The sequence below is a fragment of the Myotis myotis genome, unplaced genomic scaffold, assembly GCF_014108235.1.
Source record: "Myotis myotis isolate mMyoMyo1 unplaced genomic scaffold, mMyoMyo1.p scaffold_m19_p_21, whole genome shotgun sequence".
Lineage (NCBI taxonomy): Eukaryota > Metazoa > Chordata > Mammalia > Chiroptera > Vespertilionidae > Myotis > Myotis myotis.
In genome coordinates this window covers 9,436,445-9,462,730 of record NW_023416326.1, presented here as the reverse complement: position 1 = coordinate 9,462,730, position 26,286 = coordinate 9,436,445, and the positions used below count along the sequence as shown (strand labels likewise).

The 26,286-nt window shown below is 41.4% G+C and overlaps 1 protein-coding gene across 1 annotated transcript in view; it reads right to left on the bottom strand.

Moving 5' to 3' along the window:
* USH2A (usherin) overlaps positions 1-26,286 on the bottom strand; it is a 396,481-nt gene that overhangs the window by 308,372 nt on the left and 61,823 nt on the right. The window contains exons 11-13 of the mRNA XM_036354768.1: positions 17,943-18,138; positions 13,831-14,472; positions 7,356-7,539 (exon numbers count right to left, since the gene is read on the bottom strand). Of these exons, the coding sequence (XP_036210661.1) occupies positions 7,356-7,539; positions 13,831-14,472; positions 17,943-18,138 (1,022 nt within the window). The remainder of the gene's footprint in view (positions 1-7,355; positions 7,540-13,830; positions 14,473-17,942; positions 18,139-26,286) is intronic.

Below are 26,286 nucleotides of genomic sequence, written 5' to 3'. Positions count from 1 at the left end.
TTCTGTTTTTATTACCATTCACTCATGAGACAATCACACTCATTTTATATACAGTACATTTAGAGGAACCGTTTCCAGTGTATCACATAATTCCTTCCCTTGATGTGGTTCTATTTTCTGCCAGCGACACGCTTAACTCTTAAGGCAGCTCTGTCACTATCCATGGGGTATTGCGTCCGGAATCTCAACGGAATAAATAAATCCCGTCTTCGGAAAGCACGCAGGGTTGTGAGTAATTAAATGTGACTATTCCTGATTTTATAGTCTCTTATCCCAGCCCTTGTTGTATCTCACTTATCTGCCTGGTTATAATTGCTCGACTTCAGTCGGAGGGAGTTTTATGTGAATGGAGTTCACGGGAGACTTTCTGGATATGATCGTTTGTTTCCAGCCCAGAGGACACTGGGGATCATTTGGTAATTAAGGCTTAAGTAAAAGGATTCCTGTGAATTTCTCAGCCGCTCAAATATGATTTTAAACATTTCCAAGACTCTTTAGCAAATAAGCTACAAGTCTGATGTCATTTTAGAAGTTACCACTCCCCTCCAGAGCGCCTCCTAAATGAAATATAGTTCACGTTTATTAAAACAGAATTAAACGTAATAAAGGAAAAGATGTTTTAAGCTCTGAATGAGGAACAGCAAACTCGGATGACTTGTGATATTGATTTTGTCAGGATAAATGGTTTCTGTAATATTAATATAAAGAAACCTTTATTACACTGACTCTCCTGGTGTAGCCAGAGCTCTCCCACAATCTGTTTAAAATCTTCATTTTTCATCCTTATGGGAGAACCTCACTTGCTAAATGGATTTCATAAAGAGTCATCTGTCAGGATGTATATGGATAAACAATTTGTGATGTTTATTGACCAGTTCATTATGGTAAACAAAGCAGGCAGAAGGCTTCGCTAAGCTCCGTGCGCGCTCTGCCCGGGGAATGCTGTCTGGGCCTTGCTGTCCGCTGGGCACAATGGGGAAGAAGTTACTTGGCCTCCGTCTCTTAAATCACAAATCTCATCTATTTCACTTTCCCGCAGAACAAACGACGAGAGAAAGAGTTACCCTGCTCCGTACTGTTGCAGGGGCATCACAATTAACAAGGGGAATTGCCAGGAACTTCGTCATCAGACGAAGAGCTCCGCTAGGAGGTCCAGGGACAGGTGCCAGGAAAAGATCGCTTTACTGGCACTGCTCTCTGGAAGCCTCCCTTCTGTCTGGGGCCTCAACGCAGGGGTACCATCGAATTGGTTCAATGTATCGAGTGACATAAACACATTCATTGAGGGACAACTACAGGCTAGGGCTGGAAGAACACTGGAGTCGTCAATATGAAAAGACAGAGCTGGCCCTGACCTCAAGCAGCTCATGGTCTAGTGAGACATTGAAAAAACAGAAAGGGTATTAATAAAGATGTATGTACATTCTTTTTGTAATGTTCTTTATTGGTTTCAGAAAGGAAGGGAAAAGAGGGAGGGAGGGAAGGAGGGGGGGGGGAGAGAGAGAGAGAGAGAGAGAGAGAGAGAGAGAGAGAGAGAGAGAGAGAGAGAGAGAGAGAAACGGCAATGAAGAGAGAGTCATTGATCGGCTGCCTCCTGCACACACTGGGGATCGTGCCCACAACCCGGGCACATGCCCTGACCGGGAATTGAACTGTGACCTCCTGGTTCATAGGTCGATGCTCAACCATGGAGCCACGCCAGCCAGGCAATTCTTTAAGGGCACAGGAAATGGGCAACTCTCTAGCCTGGAGGCAGGGGAGGTGACAGAGAAAGGAGTATTAAGAAGAAATCTTGGAAATGCTTATGCTTAATAATTAAGTCAGAATAAACCAGGGAAATCAAGGAAGGAGAAAAAAGAAAAGGACAGCAGGAGAGGGTGTCAAATTGTAAGCAATACAAGATTTTTGGAGACCAATTCGGAATAGGGAGCGAGTGGGGGCAGATGGAGAGGGGAAAGTAAGGAGAGAGAAGATACTGCTAAATTAGTACAATTGTGAGAGTGGCGGGGAGCGATGGAAAGGAAGGGGTTAGACCTGGGAAGCATTTAGTAAGTAAAATCAGTGGGATGAGGTGGAAAACCTAAAAAGAGAAGCAGAGAAGGGCCTGGAGTTGCTCCCAGTTTTCTCATTTGCTGACGGTCGGATGAAAGGGACACCATTCAGCACCAAGAACAAAGGGCGAAGAGACTTCAAATGACTGAAAAATTCTAGACAAGAATTACTAATGATCATTAATGAATACAACAGAAAGTGGCATTAAGGCAAATTGGAGAAATCAGACAAAGGCTTTTCTTCCATCCCTAGTCCAAAAACTAGCACTCAATGGGGCTCAATGCATTTTGTTGAATAAATGACAATGTAGCTGTTTTGAGCCCTTTTTGACGGGCAGAGCTGCTCCCCTGGCTAACCTCTCCTCCAAGGCTGGCTTTCCTGGACTCCCTCAGGCCAGGGAGTCCGCAGTTGAGTCCTCTGGCACAAGTCCCGGGAGAGCTAGAGCGCCCCCTAGAGGACTTGGTTTCCCCGGGGTAAGATTCTATTTCATTTCTGCAATGGAGGTGCTTAGTATTCCTTCTTTACAGCCTAATAGCACCCGGATTCTCTTGGCCCTAGAATGAGGAATTTGGGGCTTAGAGACCTTTGTGTGAACTGAAAGCCATACTTACATGGCCTGGGACTTTCTTTGGCCAAGAGCATGAAGCAAAAAGAGCAAGGAGGAACCGTGGCAGCTCCAGGCAGAGGCCTCGAGTGTCCTTGCACGCTTCTGCTGTCTTTGTGGGGACGCTGCCACCACCAGCCGGGGCTTGCTCACATGTGGGCCCATTTACCCCATCACCCACATCATAGGACACTGTCCAAGAGTCACTGGGGGGCATGAATCTGTGATGGCATGAACCCCCAATGATCTCAGGATCACACCGTGGAAGGAAATACGTGGACATGAAAATGATCTGCTTCCACCCACGGGAAGTCACTGGTCTGGCTCTCAGAGAAATATCCAATCCACAGCCGGTGGAATAGATGCATGTGAAGCGGTGACCGGACCCAATCCATAGTGTCGTGTTCACGTGGAGAAAGTTGGCAGCAAAACTAACTATGATCTGGTCACAGAAAAAAAGTGAACTTATTGCATGTTTTAGAAGTCAGAGCCTTTAGATTCCCTCGCCAGCCTAGACCCAACTCCCCACTCTCTGAGGAAAATTAGTTTTGTTGTATGTCTGCTGGGAAGAGACAGGAGTGATACATCTGGCCATTTGAAGCTTTAAAAAAAAGACAAAATATAACTAATTAATAGAGAGAGAAGAAGTCATCAGGGAGGAAACCTTTAGGGGCTGTGATGAGTGCATGACATACAAGAAAAACGGTGGCGGAGCAGATAAGCGGGTAAGTCCCAGGGGCCGTGGGAAGGGGAATCCTAGTTACAGGTCAACTTGGGGACAGCGCCCGGGACTGCCCTGTCACATACGCGTATTAACTACCCACAGAGACGAGGGGAAGATGGCCCATTTTTGTCTCATTGTGTTTGGTTTCGACAAACACCATATCTTTTTTTTTTTTTTTTGCTTTATTGATTTTTCAGTGGGCAGACTTTTTTTTTCTTCATTGTTCTCGGTACTGATTGAATCCGGTTCGCTTTATGTGTCAGAGGTAAACGAGGAGATTTCTGCACTCGGATCGTAGGGGAAGAAGTAGGGGGAAGAAGGAGGAACCGCCTGGGTGAGGATAGGCGGGTGGTTTTCCTGCTTGTTACTGTGCTTTGGGGGCATTTTTGTTGTTGCTGCAGCTTAGGAGCAGAGTCTACTTTTTAAATTTATTTTGCCTTTTGGAATATAAAAAAAGTTTAAAACTCAGGAAGTACAGTGGTGTACGTTAAAGAGAATGTGGAGAAGGGAAGGGATATAAGTAAACTTCCTGGAGGGATTAAATAAGACCCCCCACCCCCAAATATGAAAGGAAAAAGCATATGAGAAAGTCCATTTCTTTTCCGAACCGATTAAGGCAGCCATGGGCAAACTACGGCCCGCGGGCCGGATCCGGCCCGTTTGAAATGAATAAAACTATTGAAAAAAAAGACCGTACTCTTTTATGTAATGATGTTAACTTTGAATTTATATTAGTTCACACAAACACTCCATCCATGCTTTTGTTCCGGCCCTCCGGTCCAGTTTAAGAACCCACTGTGGCCATCGAGTCAAAAAGTTTGCCCACCCCTGGATTAAGGGATACTTGTATCTTCTCCTTGCTTGACAATAAAATACTTATAATCCATTGTAGAAGTTTGGAAATTAATGAAATAAATTCATACTGTTAAGCACCACCACAGTACCTGGTTCGAGGTGTATCCAATTGATTTTTAGCTCAATGCCTTTCTTTTTTTGAAAAAAAAGTTTCACATCAGGGCATAAATAGATATTTTTCCTATACTGCATATCTGTATACATTGTATACATTGAGACAATGAATTTTTCTCTTCAGGAAACAAAAATTCTTTATACTAGATGGAATCCCATATATTTTAGCCATCTTCGTACATATTTTCAAAATAGCTATTGTTAGTATATATTCACAATAGCAACCAGAAGTCATCGAAGAGACGTCAGTATCATTCAGGAAGGGAATGAAAATCACAAAAAGAATAAAACCCATTTGTATCTCTTCTCAATGATGAGCAAAAGCATCAAGCCAAGCGATTCTCACTGTCACATTTGGAAATGTCTTTCCCTGTGACCTTCTGGGCCAGAGGATTTCTCCTCTGAGGATTATCAGTGTCACAGTGGAAAGCGGCAGCAGCATCCATCGGTGGCAGAGCAGGGTCAGCTCCCGCACAGCCATTCCCTATGACCGACTGGACCAGGGACACGTCCTCCTGATTGTCTCGGGCCCCCATGGTCTTGGGGGGCTTTATTCTTGCTGTTCTTTTCAGAGACGCTACATTATATATGGTGGCTCTTCTCAGGGGCAGCCGCGTTCAACATCAGAGCCAGCCCCGCCCGATCTGAGGGCACCTGGAGCCCACGCACAGGTGCGTGGTGGGGGCTTGAACAGCGACTTTAAGGTGCATGTCCCTCTTACCTGAGATGGCATGAGACTTTTAATTTCTATTTTTGTAGGAGGTGAGGCAAGTAATGTCAAAAATTAGTTCTGTGTTGGCTCTATTTAAGAACGGAGGCATGAGGGACATTTAAATTTAAAACTCAGAAAGAGGGCTAGCCATTGGCCTGGAGGCCATGGTAGAGATCTGAACAGATAACATTCTGAGAGTCATTAACATGCATGTATTGAGGTGAACTCATACACCTACGTATGTACTTTGAAGGGGCACAATAAACAGGAGTGATCAGCATAAGAGATAGAAAAACAAATCACAGGAGTAAGAGCTTGCAAGTCAAAGGAAGAGTTAATTTTTAAGAAACACGGTGGACCATAAAATAATTGGCACATTGGAAAACCATGAGTCCTAAGAAGCAACCACAAATCAATTTTACTTTCATCTCTCAAGGATCCTTTAAATGTATGGCCCCTGCCTGTCACATGGCTACAAAGTGAATCAGGAACATTGCCTTTCTGGTCTTTCGTAACTTATAGAAAGTCCTACAGTTATTTTAAATCGCAGAGCACAGGTTATACAAAAAGAACAATACTAGGGGCATCCTGCTTCTTGATTTCAAAATACATTACAAAACTTAATCCTGGAAACAGTATGGTACAGGACAAGGAGGGGTGTGTAGGTCTCACGATCAGATGTGGACCAAGAGGAAGAGAGACAGCATGGTGCTGCCTTAGCGCCTGTAAAATGGGTGACCCCCAAGTCTAAGGGGGCCTGAGTAGAGAAAAAGCTGGGGTTCCTGTGGGTTGCAAAACTAATTAGCAACCAACCAGAAAAGCGACGCATGTGACTACGCTTAAACTGTAGGTGACAGAAACTGAGGGACAGAAATCAGAGATCAATGAGGAACGCATGACGGTACAGACAACCTCAGTGAAAAGTCAGCTGGCACATGTGTGGGACCAGCAACAGCAGCCTGTTTTGGGGTGTCAGTCCAGTGAATCCCTGCCCCCCACCCCAGCCAGTGCACGAGAGAAGAGGCACATACTAGAAAGAGCAGTAATGCTTAGACACTCGATCTTAGCCAAAATGCAGAGAAGAGAGAATTATGCTCTCAGACTAACAGAACGATATACTAATGGTAACTGAAGTGCAGCAGCATGGATTAAAAAATGCTATGTAGTAAGAACAAAAAAATTGTTTTAATAAATATTTTAAATATCATGGAAAAGTGTTTTATTTTTAATTAAGCGTATTGGATTTTAGTAAAAAGCCAAATAAACTGGTTTGAGTTCTCTTTTAGTAATTTAACCTGTCACCCCTGTCCACACTCTAATCGAGGTGTTAATGAAGAGTGTAAGGGCCAAAGGCAGGCAGTGGGGACAGTGTGTTGAAAAGAGCCCAATAATCTCAAACCCTTGAATAATTAGCTATTATAATTATAAACACACACACACGGTGAAACAGATTTGACTGGTTTATGAGAAACACATACTAGTTGCTTGGAGACAGGAACACCAAAGAATTAATGGATATACTCCCAACCCAAGGTAAATTTATAAACTAACCGGGAGAAAAAGAAACCCACACGGAATTAGCATTCCAGCTCATCTTCACAAATACAGCAATGACCACAAATGCATGAAAGTAAATGCCCACAGATATACAGGAAATGGGAAGAACATTAAAGACGGTGTAACTTTGAAAACTGATTAATTTATTTTCAGAATGTACTTTACACACAGGGGAAAATCATATCACTGAATATAAAGATAAGTTTCTTATCTGCCAGTCTTTCAATCTAAATTAGAAAGGGAAGGGCAACATAAATGGGTGCAGTCAATTAATAAACAAGCAATAAATTCGGGGCCACATAAAACAAAATATAGATATACTTGTTACTTGTTCTAGCCCTTATATTGTGTGTGTGTGTGTGTGTGTGTGTGTGTGTGTGTGTTTCCTTTTAGGGATATTTCTTTACCTGTCTTTCTCCACATTCAAACTGTAAGTTCTTTGAGGGGAAAGGATTTTACCAAGTTAAATATCCCCAGGCCCTAATATTGGGTATATCTATCAATGTATGACAACCTACTAATATATATTGGGACTCTAGGAAATATTGAAGAATTACCATTATGTCTAATAAACGCTGGCATCAAAGAATCAAAAATATATCAATCAACTAAGCAGGACAGAAAATACTGCATTTTACAAAAGAGACTGCCCAAAAAAGTCACTGTTGGCTATAAAAATGTCATTGTACATATAATTAAATAAAAATATTTAATTATTAATTCTCATAAATATTTACCTCCCAATCTGAGGATCAAATCCAAAGTAAAGGTCCCTACAACGGTCACAACTTAGCCCAGCGGTGGAAGCATCTTGGCAAACACACTGGCCAGTTCGGCTGTTACAGATGTGATGAGCTGCCCCAGCTGTGTGGCAGGAACAGGGCAGGCAGCCAGTGGCATTGCCCGGAGAGATATAAAAGCCTGGAATAAAAAAGTGAAGATATTTTATATAGGCTTCTTAGCCAGTCTTTTCTTTAAATGATCATATTTTGATTACATCGAAACACAGAACACTCTGCAGGGGCACTAAATGAATTCCCAGTACAAATGTGCTTATAGCTGTGCTTAGCTCTTGTGTCAATTATCATGAAAGCGAGGTTGAGTCGATGATTGGCATTGTACCTGCTATCTTTGTACCCAGGCAGCTAAAACTCAGTGCACTGAAAACCTACTTCATGGCCTTCCTTTAATCATCTTCATTTTAACAAATGGCCTCGCCATCTCTTTAGATACTCAACCTAGAACCCTGAAACATCCTAGCTAGGAGAGCCAATAGAATACAAGGTGCCCAGTTAAATTTGAATTCCTAATCAACAATGACTTTTTTAGTAAAAGTATGTTCCATCTGATATTTGCTTATATTAAAAAATTACCTGAAATTCATGAAAGAAGGTGAATAGATTAGCCAAAGAACATGTATGCATAACCCACAGACACAGACAACAGTGGGGTAAAGGCCAGAGGGAAACGGGCTGGGAGGAGGTGGGCAAATCGGAGGGAAATGGGGACACTGTAATAGTGTCAACAATAAAAATAAAGTTTAAAAATATCTGAAATATTGTATTTTTGTTAAAACTGGCAACTAGCTTGCGTCCTTCACTTGCCCTGGCTTCATGTAGCTAATTACCAAGTCAACGGTCTTGTCTTCTAAGAATTTTACTCTACTCTCCACCCCTGCTGTCACCTCCCTAGTTAAAGTCACCACCAAGTTTTTCATAGTTAACACTGTATCCCAGAGGCATGGTAAGAGCTTTATATTCATGACCTCAATTGGTTCTCTCAGCAATGCTACTAATCAGGCATTATTATTGTATGTTATATAAATTATAAAACTGGAGGTAAGAAAGATTAACAAACTTTCCTAAAATGATAGCATTAACAAACAGCGGAATCCAGACTTGAACCCAGGCATCTCAGCTTGAGGTTTCCTCATCCAATGGTATTTCTCCTGTTCCCTTCAGTCTATTCTTCATATTGTAGCTGGAACAGCCTTTTTCCAAGTATAATTTCAACATTTCATTCCTCTATTTAAAAAAATTTAATGACTTTCTATTTCTTTAGGAATAAAATACCAAAATCCCTAACACAGCCTTTAATCCTCCATGCAGGTCCCACCTCTCTCTCCAGCTTCAGTTCGCTGCTCATCACTAGCTCAGTCTGCTCCATGCTTCCTTCTTCTACTGATACCTCACAGCCTTTTCCAGCTGCAATGACTTTGAACCCCTTTTCTGTTTAGCTCATGCCTACACACAACAGGTCTTGTGACTTCCTCGAGGAACCTAACCTAGATCAGCTTAGGCATGCCTGTTACAGCTTCACAGCATCCTATTTATTTCCTTTGGAGTCTCATGAAAATGATAATCTCATTTCTACCAGATTGTTTTCTCTATGAAGGCAAGAACCACAACGGATTAGCTCATCTCTGTCTCCCCAGCATCCAGTGTAGTGTTTGTCACAAAGTAGGCAAAAATGTAGCCAATTATTAAAACAGTCATTGATTCCCACAAGTACTATATTTTTAATCCCACATAATTTAAATTATGCACCCATTTTTATTATAGCAAAAAGAAAGGAAGAAAAATAAGATTCAAAAATACTTTCAAGCTACTTCAAATTTCTTGGACCTAGAAGGTGGAAGTCCACACTTATAAAATTAAAAGGGAACTGGGCATTTGAATGACGGAGTAGGCAAATGAAAGAGAAACCATTCTTGGTACTGACGTGTGTTTGTGCATGTATATGCATATGCACATGCATATGTACACATATACACGCACACAAGCACATGCATAATGTTAGGAAATTTTCATGAAAAAAATGGGGGGAGGGATTGCAGAGTGATTCTAACGAATACAGTTCTGGTAAATGAAAGGAATTGTACAATTGTCGTGGTCACGCATTTAAAGATACAAAATATCAATGATCCTGAGAGAGAGAGAGAGAGAGGGAGAGAGAGAGCGCGCGCGCACTGAGCGAATCCACACTGTGTTACCTCTTCTTGAGGAAGGAACAAAAGGTGATTGCGACACCGCACGACTCATTTAAGGCTCCCGTTGAGAACAGCCGCCCGTTCACAGCCATCACCGGGGCTCACCTTCTAGCCCCGCACAGTCTCTCACAAAGCTTCGCGAATAGTGAAAAAGAAAAGTTTGAGCTCAAGGACAATGAAACTGAAGCTCCAAATCTGTGCCATTCAGCCGGAAAGAACAAATACTTCACGTTCCTTGTCATTTACAACTAGACTATGGCTTTTGCTTCTCTGCATCCGTGACAGCACTTCTCTTTATACATACGTGTTTTTCCAGAAATAACAAATGGCCATGCCAATTAACGTGTATACTCGCACCTGATTTATCATGTGACCAAAGTCACAAATTTGGGAGACTTTGATTTTGGGTTCAGGATCACTGTGGCTGTGATTCTTTGTACTTTTCTTCCTGTGAAGGTACCCAGGTCCTTAAATCCACGGTGATAGCATCATGAATGTACTAACAGCTCTCCAATTTGGATAAATTGCACATTAGCAGAGATACTTAGAAGCAGAATTAACTTAGACTTATTGCAATAGCTTTGAGCCACAGAGAATTCTAGAACGATTAAGGATAATTTTTACAAGAAATGATTTATTAGATAACTCTGTAAGGACCAGGAGGGTCCATTTTGGTGCAGAAGATTGGGATGCCCACGTTTGGAGAATAAAGAGCGCCTAGGAAAAAACAGAGACAGCACGCAGAGAAGAACAAAAAAGGTATTAAAATACCTCGGGGGGCTGCAACCTCGAGGTAGAGCTTCAAGGAAAAGATTACATTGGAATTGTCGGGGGTTAATTCCCCTCCTCCTCTCAGGAGCATGATTATAGAGGCTAATCCCACCAGTATTTCAGTTGTCCTATTTTTAAGCAGTTCTAATTAGGATGACTCAGGTACCTTCCTGTCCAATGATTACCTCTTGCCTTACCTGAACAGACCATTACCTTTCCCTTTATGACTTCTCACTGTAGAAAACACCATTTTGCCTTCCCTCCTCCCTCAGCTTCAACTCCTGGGTGCAGCTCAAAGATAACTGACCTGAATGTCTCGCCTTGAACTCAATGCGTTTCTGATCTCCCGCCATTAGCTCCACTTCATGTTCCCCATTTTGTGTCTGTGTCGTTTTCACTGATCTCTTTGAGGTTTCTCTCCACGAGTGATTCTGTGCCGCATACTTAACACGAAGCCCAGTCGTTAGGACAATGCCATTCCTGTATACCTTGTGTAGTGCTGCGAGTGTACATGTCCATGGCACACATCAGCCCACTGGAGATTACTATCATCCCCAGTTTTATTTCAGCTAACCCCTGGTCCCAAGCAAGACTAGTCTCCTGTGGGAAACAATGTGTTTTGCAGCTAAAGCAAAAAAAGTCACCCGGATCATAAAATCCCATTGCTTTATCTTGGAGGAGGTTTACAGAATGCTTAGAGTTCAAAGTTATTAGCCAGACAGCCGGTATTATCTCCTGTCGTGGCTATTTGCACAACACAGTACCTGTCCTGGGCATAAAAGAAGAGCCCATTTCCTGGCAATGTTCCTCCCGAGGACCATGAACAACTAGGCTTTACCGAGGTCTTAAAATGGGAGAAAGAAAACAAGTTTAACCTCTAGGCCTTATTCCAAAAAGGAGGGCAGAGCCGAGGCTAAGCGCTAATTATAAGCCATTTAGAAGTAACGACTCTGAGCGTAAGCCAGAGAATGGACACAATATTAAGGGAAGAGTCTAGGGAGGAATTTGTGGCTCCCCTCTGTCAGGTAACAAAAGACCAACTTAGATACGGTTTTACAAATCAATTATTTTCAGAATAAAGTAGCGTAGATGATGCTAATCTTCACATTAAGGCAGTAATAATTTTCTTTCATTTGGTAGTTTTATATAAAAATAATGTTAGTCTGGCCCAGCTGGTGTTGCTCAATGGTTGAACATCGACCTAGGAACCAAGAGGTCAAGGTTCAATTCCTGGTCAGGGCACATGCCCTGGTTGTGGGCTCGATCCCCAGTAGGGGGCATGCAGGAGGCAGTTGATCAATGATTCTCTCGCATCATTGATGTTTCTCTCTCCGCCCCCCCTTCCTCTATCTCTAAAAAATCAATAAAAACATTTAAGAAAATAAAAATGCCTAAATTACTCATAGATTTGACCAAACATCAATAAATGCACAAATATATGTTCATATCATTCATTACAAGGTATAATTTCTGTTATTGAAAAGATTTTTCTAAACTCCTTTTCAATTAGTTTAAATACACTTTTTGAATGCTCTGCTCCCCTTTTTTCTTCCTGTTTGGCTGTACTCTCCTTGAGTATCTTACCAACCTCTCTTTGCTATCAAACTCAGCTCAGAAATCACTTTCTTGTCTAAGCTCTCTATATCCTCCATCCTTGAAGAATTAATTTGTCTGTTTCCTTTTCTATCCCTTTCTAGTTCTTTATATTGTACATTTCTAATATTGTAGTAATCACACTGCTGTATTTACGTACAAATCAGTTTCCCCTACTAAACCATAACCTTTATACAACCATAAGTTTAATATATTTAAGACTGTATATCTTACATCAGCATACAGCATCCTCCCTGGTATGGAGTAATGTATCCAAAAGACCGTTTATCCAAAAACAAGAATATGTGAGTGAAATGGATGGAAGGCTGAATGGATGGGTGGGTAGATGGATGGATGAATCCCCGTGACCCCTTAAAATCTGAGATGGCCTGCAGGTCGGTGCTCTATCCACTGAGCCACACCAGCTAGGGTAGGCATTACTTTCTAATAGTCTGTATGAATCATAAAGAATCATAAAACAAAAGCAAAACTAAACACCAGAGCAAAGCATGAGGAACGGTCCTATTAGCACACAACGTGTCATGTGGAGCTGTTTCCATTATAAATTAGCCTTTATTTTATTCCGAAGCTGCAGAGTCCTCAGTAAACCCTCGCTGCCTCTGGTTCCCAAGGACACGGGCGGGTCACGGCGGGTGCCATCCTTCCCCGGCTACCCCGGCCTGGCCTCTGACTAAGTGCCTGCAGCTGCGCGCTACGAGGTCACCCGGCACGGAAACGTGCGCCAGGAACACATCCTTAGTGCCATATTTATTAGCGTGGGGATGTGTACATTCATTTATGTACACACACTCCAAATAATTTTAAATTAAAGCATTTTTAAAATACTTAATGGAGGTTAAGCTGCATTTTTAACCTCTGCTCAAGTTATTGAATGGCATATTAAAACCAATGGGGCTCTAATGTACCTTCTAATGCGCGCTGCTGCTTTAACAAATTGCCTATAAATTTTAGTTGAATTAAGCCTCTTCCTTGTACATCCCCGTAAGGTTAGGTGAATAATACATGAGGCTTCATTACATATACCTTCTTTAATAATGTTTTTTAAGAAAGTGGGACAGGAATCTATATGCAGCCGTCTACTGCAGGCCAGTAATATTTACAATTATGGATGAAAGAGGCAGGCAGGAGTCCTCTGCCTGGCCAGTTCACACCCCCCACGCCACACTGCTCACACACTGCAGCCTGGTGTCCCCCGGCCCCTGTAGTATGTGACCGGTCTCTCCGATGTGTTTAAAGACACAGAATGAAAGATTTCAGCCGTGCATTTTAGTGTGCCTATTTAGAGCTGGCTCCTTGAAGCGCCTGCTTATGATAAAGATACTTCAAGATAAGGGTGTTCTCTTTGTCCATGTAAATTTAACAGTAAGAGATAAATTCGACATACTTCCTGAAGCTGTAAGTTGAATGCAGGACCAGAAACAAAACAAAACAAAAAACAAAAACAAAGAGAGATTGCCCAGCATACTCAGTGGTTAGAGTGTCGGCCCTTGCAATCGATCCAGTTGTCTTACATTGATGTTTCTCTTTCTCTGTCTCTCTCCTCTCTTCCCTCCCTCCTTTCCACTCTCTTCAGTTCAAGTTGAGAAATTAAGTACCAGTGAGTCTCAATTCTGAAATGTCATTGGCTGGCATTCATCTAAAGGGTCAGACAAACATGCCACATGATCTTGAGTAGATTGAGCACTTGTATCTGTGCCGCATAAAGATATAAACTCAACACTGATGCTGTGGGTTAAATTTTTAGAGGCCTCAACGGAGTAGGAAAGAGGAATGGCCCGGTATGGAATGAAGAAGGAAAGGTCACAGCGCCCCGAGAAGGCAGCACAATTCCCTCCTACCTGCTTGACACTGGTCACACCTTCTTCCTTGGCGGTTAGGCAAACACCGGCACTGGCCACTACCTGGGTCACACGTGGTCCCAGGTAACGTCCCCGTGGAGTCGCACTCACACACCCGGCAGCCTTGGACGTCGCCCGCGGTCAGATTGTACCTGTGAGGCTGGCACTGGCTGCAGCGGAGACCTGTTACTCCTGATTTGCACGGACACTGTCCGGTTGATTTGTCACACAGCACAGAGCCATTTACTGTCCCCGTCTTATCACAGTCACAGGGCAGGCAGAGGAAAGAGTTATTCTGCTGGAGGTAGAAGGATCCCTCCAAACATCCATCACACTGTCTCCCTCCAACGCGGGGCTTGCAGCGGCACTGCCCTGTCCCAGCGTCACAGACCGTCCCGGGCAGGGACCCTGTGGGGTCGCAGGCGCAGGCCTTGCAACCAGTGATGTCCAGCCCATAGAAGTGCTCTCGGCAGGTGTCACACCGGAGTCCGCTGGCCTCGGCCTTGCACTCACACTGCCCCGACAGAGGGTCGCAGAGTTTGCTCGCTGAGCCGAAGGGGTTACACCGGCAGGGCTCACACCCACCATCATGGAAACTCCGGAGGAATTTAAATCCAAAACTGCAACGATCGCATCGGAGCCCTAGAGGTGGAATTTGTTTTAAAAAAAGAGGAAAATGTGAAAATGATGTTAGCTTGCTTTCAAGGTAGCTGAAGCCCAAGCAATGGTAACGCTGACATTTCACGCACACACAAACGCTGGGCGATTTCTCACAAGTAGTGCCATGGAGGGCTAGTCACGGACTCCAAATAGGATGGCGATACTTAATCTGGTGACAATGCAACTTTGATTTTGTATGGTGCTTTGTTAACTTTTACTTGTATATTGCTTAATGCAAAAAGAAATGCTCAATGCAAATGTCACTCTATTACACATACCAGAACTCTTCTCTTTAGTGAATATTAAAACTATTATTTTAAAACTAAAAGCTAGGTTAAAACCATCATTTTCACTTATTTTATATTAACAAAGCATGCTCATTTAAAATGTACAATAGAGGGGGAAACTCATTTTCAAAGTCATACAGAAGAACAGCATAGTTACTTTCCTAGAAATCAGAATCCCCTAAAAATGTTGAATTGATAACTATTTTGGTGATAACAGGATATATATACTTACTCCTAAATATCACACATTTCAATAATTAATATAAATAAAACTTATCCAGAGCAATTTTTATTTCAATACTTTTATATGCTCCTATATTTTATCACTTTCAATTAAAATAAATTATGCTCTCCTTGGCTCATAAAGCAATCACATTGCTTGTCATATTGTATGATTCAGAACATACCTCTTTAAACACTAAATAAATTCTGTTTAGATTACTCCTATTTAAAGAAGTACATATATACATTTCACAAACAGGGGAAGAATGTTTTAGCAACTACACTTAAATCTCTGACAACTTAGGTTACTTTTAAAAAGACTATTACAGGGCAAAATAATAAAAACATTGTTAAATAGTAAACATTGAGATGCAAAATACTTTCTTTAGATAGCTTTCACCTACCCATGAATTTAAATAACAGACTCTGTGGGGCTGAATCAATTGAAACATTTATTTTAAGCTTTAGTAGCAATAAAACAAATTAGTACTAAAATAACAGTCAAAAACACACTCAGGAACTCATATGTAGACAAGCATTTCCTGAGCGGGAAGGAGATGCATAATATATATGTGTGTGTACGAATAAAAATTCAGGAACTCCAATGGAAGGCGAGTTCTTTAACAGTGATGGATGACTCACCTAAGGCATATCATTTAATTTCAATAAGGAAAATAAAAAAAGGCCACTATTGCTGCAAATTTTAAAAATAACTGTATTGTTAACAAGAATTATGACTCATTTTGAACTATTAAAATTGGTCTACATGGATTCATATCATATCAGTTTTAAAAATATGCGCAGTGCTTATTTGAATATGCCATACATATTCCTGACAGGTAATCTATTCCTAACGATACTTGGGAAGGCCTACAGGGCATCACATTCGGTGTTAACAAGTACAGGCGAGTTAGCACACTTGGCATTTAATTCACATTCTTCTCCCTTTTTATTCTAGATAAATGACCTACTTTAATAAAATTATTGGTGCTAATGTATTTTACTGGTGATAGAATCATTAGTGAGATTTAACAGTTTTGTTAACTCTAACAGTTTGCTTTCTAAAGCATATACAACACACATTTGTATTTTCTGTTTTTTTGCGTGTGTGTTTTTTTTATTATTATTATTAACAAGGGAAAATTGAATAAGGTTACTTATTAATTCCCCTTAGGAAAAAATTATGCATATGGAGTTTATATTTTTATTAAACATACTAAATGTGCAGAAATAACTTTAGAAATAATATCAAAATGGTGATTTCATCTTCAAATACATATATTTATATATATTTATTTATATATTTGTATTTTCCTGCAGAAAACTATCTCGATCAACCAGTAAAATAGGTAAATGGTAGGAAGGTCATAACAAATTCTAAGTAAATAGTAAATTTTGATTTTTTTCTTCCTTAAGCTCTGGAACCTAACCACCACGAGAAAGACTCCATTGTATAGAGAAATAACTATTTCATTGTCTTTAAAGGCCTTTCTTGAAGTTTCGTTTTCACATTTTGAATTTAAAATATATCTCACGTTAAAGAACAGAGGATGCCGTAGAGATGAACTGAAAGGTTTTAGAATTCCTCCAGCATCCCAGGTAACGCTTATACAAAGTGTGCTTCCCTGTACAAGTTGTTTATCCAGCTTCTCTGGAGTTAGTTTCTGTATGTTTGAAGTGCATAAGGGCTAGTTACATTAACATTCTGATATACTATTTCTCTAAACCAGAGAAGCCTAGTTTCATACCATTAAACACGCCCTATTCTCTTTTATTAAATTAAAATGAAATGCTTATCTAGCTGAATTAATAAAATGATGTATTTATATCTATATAAAAATCCATTTTAGTGTTACATAACAAATGAAATTATTCAGATTATTCAGAATGCTATGTTCATATGTATGTGTGTATGTATGTATGCATATGCGTGTGTGTGTGTGTGAGACTGTTAGGCATGATTTCATTATTATTAGGTTCAGGTCAATGTTAGAAAAACGATGGAAGACTTGAATGACAATAGAAAGGCAAAGGTCTTTTTTAAACTTCCTATATGAACTGAGACATGTTCAGTTACAATATAAGAGTCACTTCATCAGGAAACTTTCCGCACATAATATTCTCATATATCAAAATTTCAAAGTGCATTATGTACACAGTGTATTTTGGGCACTTGATAAATTTTGTCCTTATGTGGCTGTGGTTCCCCTCAAAAATGTTGGATGTAATAAATTGCTATAATCAAATCTAATTTCTGAAAAATACCTGTGGGAGTAACAAACAAAAAAGCACGTCTCGTATAAAAAAATGATAAATAACACTGACGGTGGCTGTTTATTATAATCAGCTTGGCACTGAATTACAAAATTAAAATTATGTGGCCCTTTATAACTAACCCTAGCAATATACATGATCTGTGGAGTTATGTTGACTTATTTTGCATTTCATAGGAACAGTTCAAAGAAATATAATAGGAAAATATGGAAAGATTTATCACAAAGGACCCTGTAGCACAGAATATTTTGAAAAAAAATCCATTTATTTTGGTCTATTAAGAAAACTAGCAGGGAAATCATTTGCTTAGAACTCATTAAGTAGAAACCATTTTGAAAAAGTGCTAATTTTCTGAAAGAAACATCTATGCGGTAAGCAAATTATATTTTTCTATGACTTATTAGTATGGGACCATGTGAAGTATAGCGGCTACCGACTCCAGAAACTTCTAAAGGGTTGATTAAAGGAAGCTTCCAGCAGAAGTTTGATAGAATTATTAATTCAATCATTTTAGACAGTTAATTTCGTTCAGATTGTGTTTTTCCCCCCCTCTTTTCCAGCCTGCCTTGAGCAAGGAGATTTGCTTTACTCTTCCGTTAAGAAATCAAATAGAGGATTTTATTCCAGATGGCAATGGAGATGTGACTGAAATGCCCACGTTACACATACCAATAACATTTGCTTTGCACGTGCACTGGCCTGAATGTGGGTGACAGGTAACATCTCCATCCTCGGTCCCCGAAGTATTGCAGTTGCAAGGCCTACAGCCGTCAGGATCCAGCTCATGCAGGTTGAAGAAGCCATCCTGGCACTGATTGCACCTCCTGCCAGAAGCGCGTCGCTTACAATCACACTGGCCTCCCATCTAGGGAAGATACAACATTTTGTAGAATGATGAACGTATCTATTTTTGGATCATTTGCTCATTAGGTACAAGGTGGGGAGGGAGGGAGAAAAAACATTTTAAATGTTAGACAGGAAGGTAAGAAGGTGTGTGTGTGTGTGTGTGTGTGTGTGTGTGTGTGTGTGTCCCGTTCCCCCATCCCCTACCCCCCCCCCCCGCCACACACACACACACACACACACACACAAACGGGATGCCTCAGCAGGGTGACTATATGGAACCGGATGAAAATAAACCCCGTAGAAGTCAGTAGTAGGTGGCTAAAAGGGAACCATGGAATTAAGCATTGAGCACCCCATAAAGAATTCCAATGTGGTCGGTCACGTGGAGACCAAAATAGAGAAGAGACAGCAGTTAATTTAGTCTTTACAACTCGACCTCTCTGTTCCATGCCTCTCATTTGCTGTCGCGCTCATCTAAGCTTGTTTTACACACACACGATGCTTAATTTAAGGGAAGATCTTGCTCTACTAATAGTATCCCTTCAAGATTTCAACAACCTTAAAATAAAGGTCTTTGTTAATAGTGTCATTTTGTACGGAACATTTTTTTTTACACAATCCTGCTTTTAGGGATGTTTCAGTATTTTTACGGTTCATTTGTTGTATGCCTTAATCACATTCAGTACATTTAGATTATTTACATTGTGGTCAAAAAATGTGAAAAAGTTAAATGCTTTAGAGTACTGCCAGGTAAAACTGTTTTTGTTCTTCTTTGGGCTGCTCATTTGAGAGTGAACATCCATAAAAAGAGTGTGAAGTCCAGTTCGGAGATGTTTTCTCATTTCATTATAGACTAGAACAGCCAACGAGGATGCATCAGACATTCCTGCACAATTCCAACTTGAAAACGGACAAGAATGAAGGAAGAAGCCACATTACAATGGAAGCTCCACAGCAGCAGTTTTAGTCATGTTGCCATTTATGAAATGCCCGACTCCTCATTTCACTGAAGAAGAAACCAAACCTTAGAAAGATGTTACTTACTGGGGGCCAGACAGCTGTAAGTGGCGTAACTTCCAAACCCACGTTCATAACCACCACGCTACATTCACTGTTTGGTGTAAACTACTAATCGGACAGCAAGGGGACAAGCGCTCGTCCCCAGGAAGGTCGAGGCGGTGGTCTATCTCTGTGGGACGCTGGAGGCTGACGGAAGAATCAGCCACGCAGTCCAGTTACTGCTTACTGACTTTCTGTGAATAGCACTGACGCTGGCTAGCAGTGGCTATAGATTACCTTGTGGTCACACTCAGGGCCTCGCCATTTCTGACCATCCTGAAAAAGTCTACCGTCCCAGGCATGCAGCCATGGTGGGTTCGCACAGTCAACTGTGTGACAACTGAAACAATGAGGTTGGCGGGGACATCACTGGCAAGAGGAAAGAGTCAGATTCTGCAGCAATCATTCGAGTCAGCTTTCTTAACTACCCTCCACATTAAGAGATGGAATTCTTTCGGGGTGAAATCAAGACATTGAATAACCCATAAAGGATCATTGTGTGTGTGTATGTGTGAAGACACCACTTCTGTGTTTAAAAAATATGAAGCATGATTTAAAGGTCAATACTAAATAGGTGAGCACAGAGGTTCTCTATGTAACAGACACCAAACTGTAAGTAATTTAAAGCAACATTTGAAAAATAGCAGAACTACATGCCTTCCTAAGCACTCACCTGGCAGGTGGTAGAAACCATCTGATGGTCCATAAATTACATCTTCCCCCAGAACTCACTAAGAGCCAATGAGGTGATAGTGATGACGCCAAACAAAGTCAGAACTTGAACTCAGGAGATTAAGAACAGGAAACCTACGCTGGAAACTGAATTTGATTTGAAGGGTTTTGTCTGAGCAGAAAGGAGATACAAACGAGGGCCAAAAACATCTTCTAATCGATGAGTAGATTCTTGAGAATATTCTTTTCTTTCACAGAGGTGACTCCAGAATTCTCTCCCATAGAAATGCTTAGACTCCTATTCTTCTCTGTTGAGAAAGTCATTCGCGGTGTCACTCCACAAATGCTACGTCACGTCCAATGGCACGGCGTGCACCCTGAGTCGTAACGTCACGCTACCTGCGCGATACCTCCCAGCTCCCACCACTCCTTCCACCTGCACTGATATCCTTACCCAGCACTGAGCATCCGAGAAACAGAGAGCTTGTGAAGTGAGTCAATAGTGGAGAATTTCTCCTACTGAGCATCTGAAGGAAAATTCTAGAAATTAACTGGTTTTAAAAAGAGCATGTATAAAACACTTATTCACTTGCAGCATCACTGGTGCTTCTAAGGAAAAGTATATACAGGCCTGCCTATCATCTGCCTGTCAATCCAACCACCAGCATCTACCTATCATCCATCTACAGTGTATCCTCCCTGCCAGGAGCCTGCTCAGCCCTAGTTGGCAGGCCCTGAGAATTACTATGCATTTTTGGTGTATGTACAATGACTTCTTCCCTTTAGCTTCTGCCTCTCCAGAGAAGAAAAGTCCACATTAATGTAACAGGCTACCTTTGCAAGGTGCTCATTCCGCTTGCAAAATAAATAAATGGATCTGCAGTGGTTTCTGCCGCATATAAATGCCACACATTGCAGAACGCCCGGTGAATGACGTACATCACCGTACTTGTTTCCATTTAAGCGTTTTTGTGATACGGCTGTTTATCATCTTGCTCAGCTGTCGAAACATTCATCGGAGAAGAAAGGCTGCTACTGGGTGGAAAACCAAGATGCCTTTTCTATGCTGTTTTACAATGCCTGCCGTTCGTCAGGCTGGTGTGATTTTACATTCCCCGCCCCTTTCAAAAGGCATTTCCCAGAAATGGCCGGAGGAGCTTGCCCACCATCATCTCCAAGAGGTGTGCAAAGGGCAACATCCTGAGGCATGCTCAAACAAAACGACAGTAGGAACGGAACACATTTTTTCTCAGTCTTCTGAGTGGTCCAGACGGAAGGAGCATGAAGAGGTTCCCCACACGCGCCGTTCCCAGCAGTGGTTATAATAATTACAGTGCTACTTCTCAAAGGCGAATGACTTCATATTGCATCATCTCCCCTCCTTTTTTTTTGGCTGGTTTAAGTCTATTTCGCTCGGAGATTATTATCTCTAACTTGTAAAAGATGCATGTAATAGATGTCACCATGTTAAATTAGAGCATTTCATAAATGTCAGCTGAATGGCACAGCCATACAGTGCACGGTCTTATTGTAATTTGCTACAAAATTAATACAGTGCTTATTAACAAGATGATGGTAGGACTTTATCAAAATGAAGGATCTCAAACGGTGTTTTAAAAATATTTCTAACATGAATAAATGAATTTTCCATGTCTGTAGTTAATGTTGTGTAGAAATATGCTTTTAGGAGAGTTAACTCTTTCAGTTTGACGATATTGATTTTGTTTTATTTGGGTAAAACTGTCAGGTTGCTGTGAACTTACACAGTAGAATGGCTGCTCACTACAGAGTTAGTCTACCGGACCAGTGAAAATATAAATTCCAAACATTGAGCGGGGAAGGCGTCCATCTGAGATGATAAGGAAAATAAATGAATCAGGCTTTTAAAAAATACCTTGACACACTGGTTAGCTTGTGCGTGAGAAAATGAGCTGAACGCCTGGCATGTATTAAGTGCCCAGCGAGCCACAGGAATGCCTCGACATCACCCTACTCTTCATTTGACAGTTACATCGCTTTCGAGAAATGATGTGGACACACGATGATATGCACACTGTTATTTCCTAAGTATTTATAATCAGACCTGGCATAATGCTCCCAAATCAAATGGGCATGTGCCTTCCTACCTCTGAGCAATGGGCATAAACAGCCAGTTTAGCAACGGGCTGTGGGGCTGCCTTTAGGAAGACCCAGGGTCCCGAACCTTAAGTTGCCCTTGGGCTTTGAATTTCTGCTCCACCCCATTAAGGTGGGGTGACCTAGGGGAGCCACCTCATCTCCCTCGGATAACTGTTCAGTGTGAACCTTCCTATCAAGCTCAGACCCCCCCCCCCTTCTTTTCCAATTTACACCCCAGCACCTTCGTTCTGATCCTTTGTAGCTGGGCCTTTCCATCAGCTTACCAGCTGCAAGAGAAATGTCACTACTCATCTCTCCTTAAGTCTCTGAATGAGACCACATGACTTCTGCCCAAATCTTCAAGTCTTTCTTTTTTATTTTAAATATGTTTTTATTGATTTCAGAAAGGAAGGGAGAGGGAGATAGAAACATCAATGATGAGAGAGAACCATTGATCAGCTGCCCCCTGCACACCTCCCACATGGGGATAGAGCCCGCAACCCAGGCATGAGCCCCTGACCGGAATCAAACCCAGGACCCCCGTCCACAGGCTGACGCACTATCCACTGAACCAAACCAGCCAGGCCTTTACAGCTTTCTTTAAGCTATAAACGCCCCACCTTTTAGATCCTTCGCCACCCTAATGCTCACAGGCAATATCCATATATCACATGATTGAGGAGCAAGCCCCTCACAGGCTAAAGAAACTTGTGCATTACATCTATTTGTACACGATAGTATTTGGGTAACACAAAAGGTAAGGCAATGTATTTTCTGGAAAATTCGCATGGTGACTTTTGGACACGTTGTAGTAATTGATGACAAAGACTTAGTTTTGAGCAGATGAAAAAGCATTGATGAACTGCCGGAGATAGGACATTATGCAGAGAAAGTGTATTCTGCCTCATTTTGTAACTTGTTTTCTGGAAAATTATCACTGTGGCAGAACAATCAATTTCCATGAGTCGGGTCCTTATTCCTTATTATTCCATCTTCCATAGGTCAGACGGGGAAACATTTCCTTCGTTGATGCCTTTCCATTTCACCTAATTCATTTCCAGTGCAGGCCTCCTGCCTTATTAATCTATTTTTTAATGTCTCCTAATCCTTCTCTCGGTTCCGGCTCTGTTGCAGCAGTCTATTGATGTCTTATTGAGCACTGCAATCAACCATCCTTCTTTCTTTCATATAATTACAACTATATATATATTTCCCATTTTCAGCCAACTTTCAGATCCCCTCATTGTTTTTTCTTTCCATTTTTTTAAGAAAGTGGCTTAGATTAGATCCTCTAATTTAGTGAACAATTCCACTATGATTTAACAGAGGCTCGCTGGTGTGGAAAACTTAGAAAAGATTTCATGTTAAGATGGGATTCAGAGAACAGAACAGAGTGAGCCCACTTGGACCAGGTGTACACATGTGTGCATAAGGGACCGGCTCTCAACTACCCCTCTCCCCACAAACACACACAGACACGCAACCCAGCTTCTTTTACCCGCACATCTTTGATACACAGTGTTCCAGGAACTTCCATGTTAAAGAGTGGTCCATAGACCAGCAGCAAGGCATCACCTGAAAGCTCTTACAAATGGAGAATCTCCGTCCCTACTCCAGACTTGCACAATCAGAATCTGCCTTTTAAAAGACATCTGACAGAGGATGACGTTACTTATTCTCTTGGTACCTCCATTTCTCCATCCACAAAATGGGGATAATTATGATACCTTCCTAGTGTGACTGTTTGGGGAAGTCCATGGAATACTACATGATAAGCTTTTGAGCTGTCTATAAGTATTATTGTTCAAAATGATATTTTTATACACTTGCCTATATTCTTCTGAATAAAGTATGTAGTGTGTAAGTCCTAACTCCCATGTTTGATGCCACAATCTCAGTAAAGAACCTCACCAATCTCTCAAAAGAAGAAAGATATCTGAGATATTCACATGCACATTCAGAGTTGGAGAAGCACCGCTCTCTGGCTGACCGCCTATGTCTTGAACTGTTGAGGCTTAACCCTCATGGTTTCCTTGGCTAGAGGTAGGAATACAGCAAAGTAAGAGAGACAGAAGGTGGGGGAGGGGAGGAGTGGAGAAAACCCCAAACAGGAAAGCACCCAAACAGCATTTCTTGAATGCCTTCCACAGAGTCAGGCCTCAAGCAGTCTCCTCGCCTCACCAGCACCACCTGCCAGGTGGCCACAGCAGGTCCACCAGGGGGAACCAGCTACCATATGAAGGGCAGGGTCAGTGAAGGGCCAGGCTGGAGCCCGACAGGGTACTCCCACCTTGGGTCAGAGCGACTGGGATCTTCATCTATGGACTAGAGGAGTTCAAAGACCCTTCTCAGGATTCCCTGGAAAACTTTCCTAAGACGCCACCCAGGCCTGGGCTCCGTCTGGTTCTCGTGGATGTAAGTCACACCCGACTAGGAAAAGACTCAGGAAAGAGGTCAAATAACTCTCGCACCGAGTTCAAGGGAAACGAGAACAGAGTGCAGTGACATCCTGACAAACTCACATTATTAGGATCTGTACTAACAGCCTAGGCTGTTCTTATGACAAATGGACTTATTTTCCCAGGGTTGTGAATTTTAGTATTTTTATGGCTCATGTATACCTTTTGGGTCTGATGAAGGTACTAAAAGCCTTCCCCTCTAAGACACATAAATAAACAAATAAAGAAACAAATGGAAACACTCCTACATAACATACAGATTAACCAAAGTACATATATGCTTAGCCCATGGACACAGACAATAGTGTGGTGAAGGCCTGGGGGTGGGGTGGGGGAGGTTGAGGAGGGAGGGGGCATAATGGGCGAGATGAGGGACGTCTGTAATAGTGTCAACAGTAAAAAGCATTAAAGGTGTACATGGATGTCCTAAACTTCATCCATGACAGCCCTAGGATGAAGGACTCCTCAATAAAAATAATGACTCTTCTCCCTTTTCTATTCTCCTATTAATATAATATGATTACTGTGCTATGTGTCTTGACTTTGGTATTGGTATTTTTAGGTGGTGGTGACTCAGAGCATTACTTCATGCCCGTCTCAAGATCTTGGCATCCACAGGAGTAAAAATTACAGCACCTCTAATGGAAGAATAAGGCAGACACGCCGGATCTTATGAGATTGGATTGAGTGTCAAATGGCAACTGCCAAAGGGAAGCTCCCTTCCAGAACCCAGAGCGCACGACACGGTCGCCCGGGCCATTTGGGGCTGGCTTGGTTCCTGAGTTATTACAGCAAAATGAGACTTGAACAACTGCCTAATATTCCTGTATGCTCCCTAATATTATTAAGGATTGTGACTGAATGAATTTAGAAAATGTCCTTGAGTTCAATTTTACAGTTTAGAATTCTGACACCATTGGCAATTTTTTTTTAGTATGGATTCTGCTGTCCCACTGAAAACAACAATAAATGTTTTTAGAAAATATTATTTAGGCAAGTTGGGCTTGACATGATATTTTCACCTGTCATAAGAGCTTTTTTGTATCATACAGACTTCGTGTCCATACTTGGAGAATAAGAGAATAACCATTAAGGTAAAATGTGAATGGACTTAGAGATGAACAATGTGGAGGCATTAAATTCATGAACAGCTCTGCCATTGTATCTGCATTTGGAATCCTGTATGTAGCTCTCTCTGGCTACATATTGGATTTCATGAAAATTCTATTTATTTCTGCTATAAAAATGATCCAAAAAGCAATCAGAAATAGAAGGTAAAAAAAGCTTCTAAAAGAAAAAAATGTTAACACTTCCAAGTATGTCTTTTGTTTTATGCATTTTTAAACTAGGTTTTTGCACATGGAAAATATGGACATACAGAGGCATGTAATAAAAAAAAACTCTCTCTCCTCTCTCCCTACCCTACTCCTGGGACCAAAGGACACATTAAAATGTTATTATTTCCTTTCTCCTTACTGTTGAATAATATTCCATTGAGTAAATATGCTACATTTTATTTATCTACTCATCAATTGACACTGGGTTATTCAACATTCTGACTATTATAGATAAAGGAGTTATGAATGTTCACAAGTAAGATTGTGTGACAATTTATGTTTTCATTTTATTTGCATATATACCCAGAAGTGATAGTGCTGGGTCATATGGTAACTCTGTATTTAATATGTTGAGGAACACCAGACTGTTTTCTGTCTGTAAAAGTGGATGTACGTGTTAGGTGCCCCCAGCAGTCTATGGGAACACAAATGACCTCCACAGACTCATTAATGCGTGTCATTATCTATCCTTTTAACAACAGCCATGCCAGAGTGTAAAGTGGTATCTCATTGTGGTTTTAA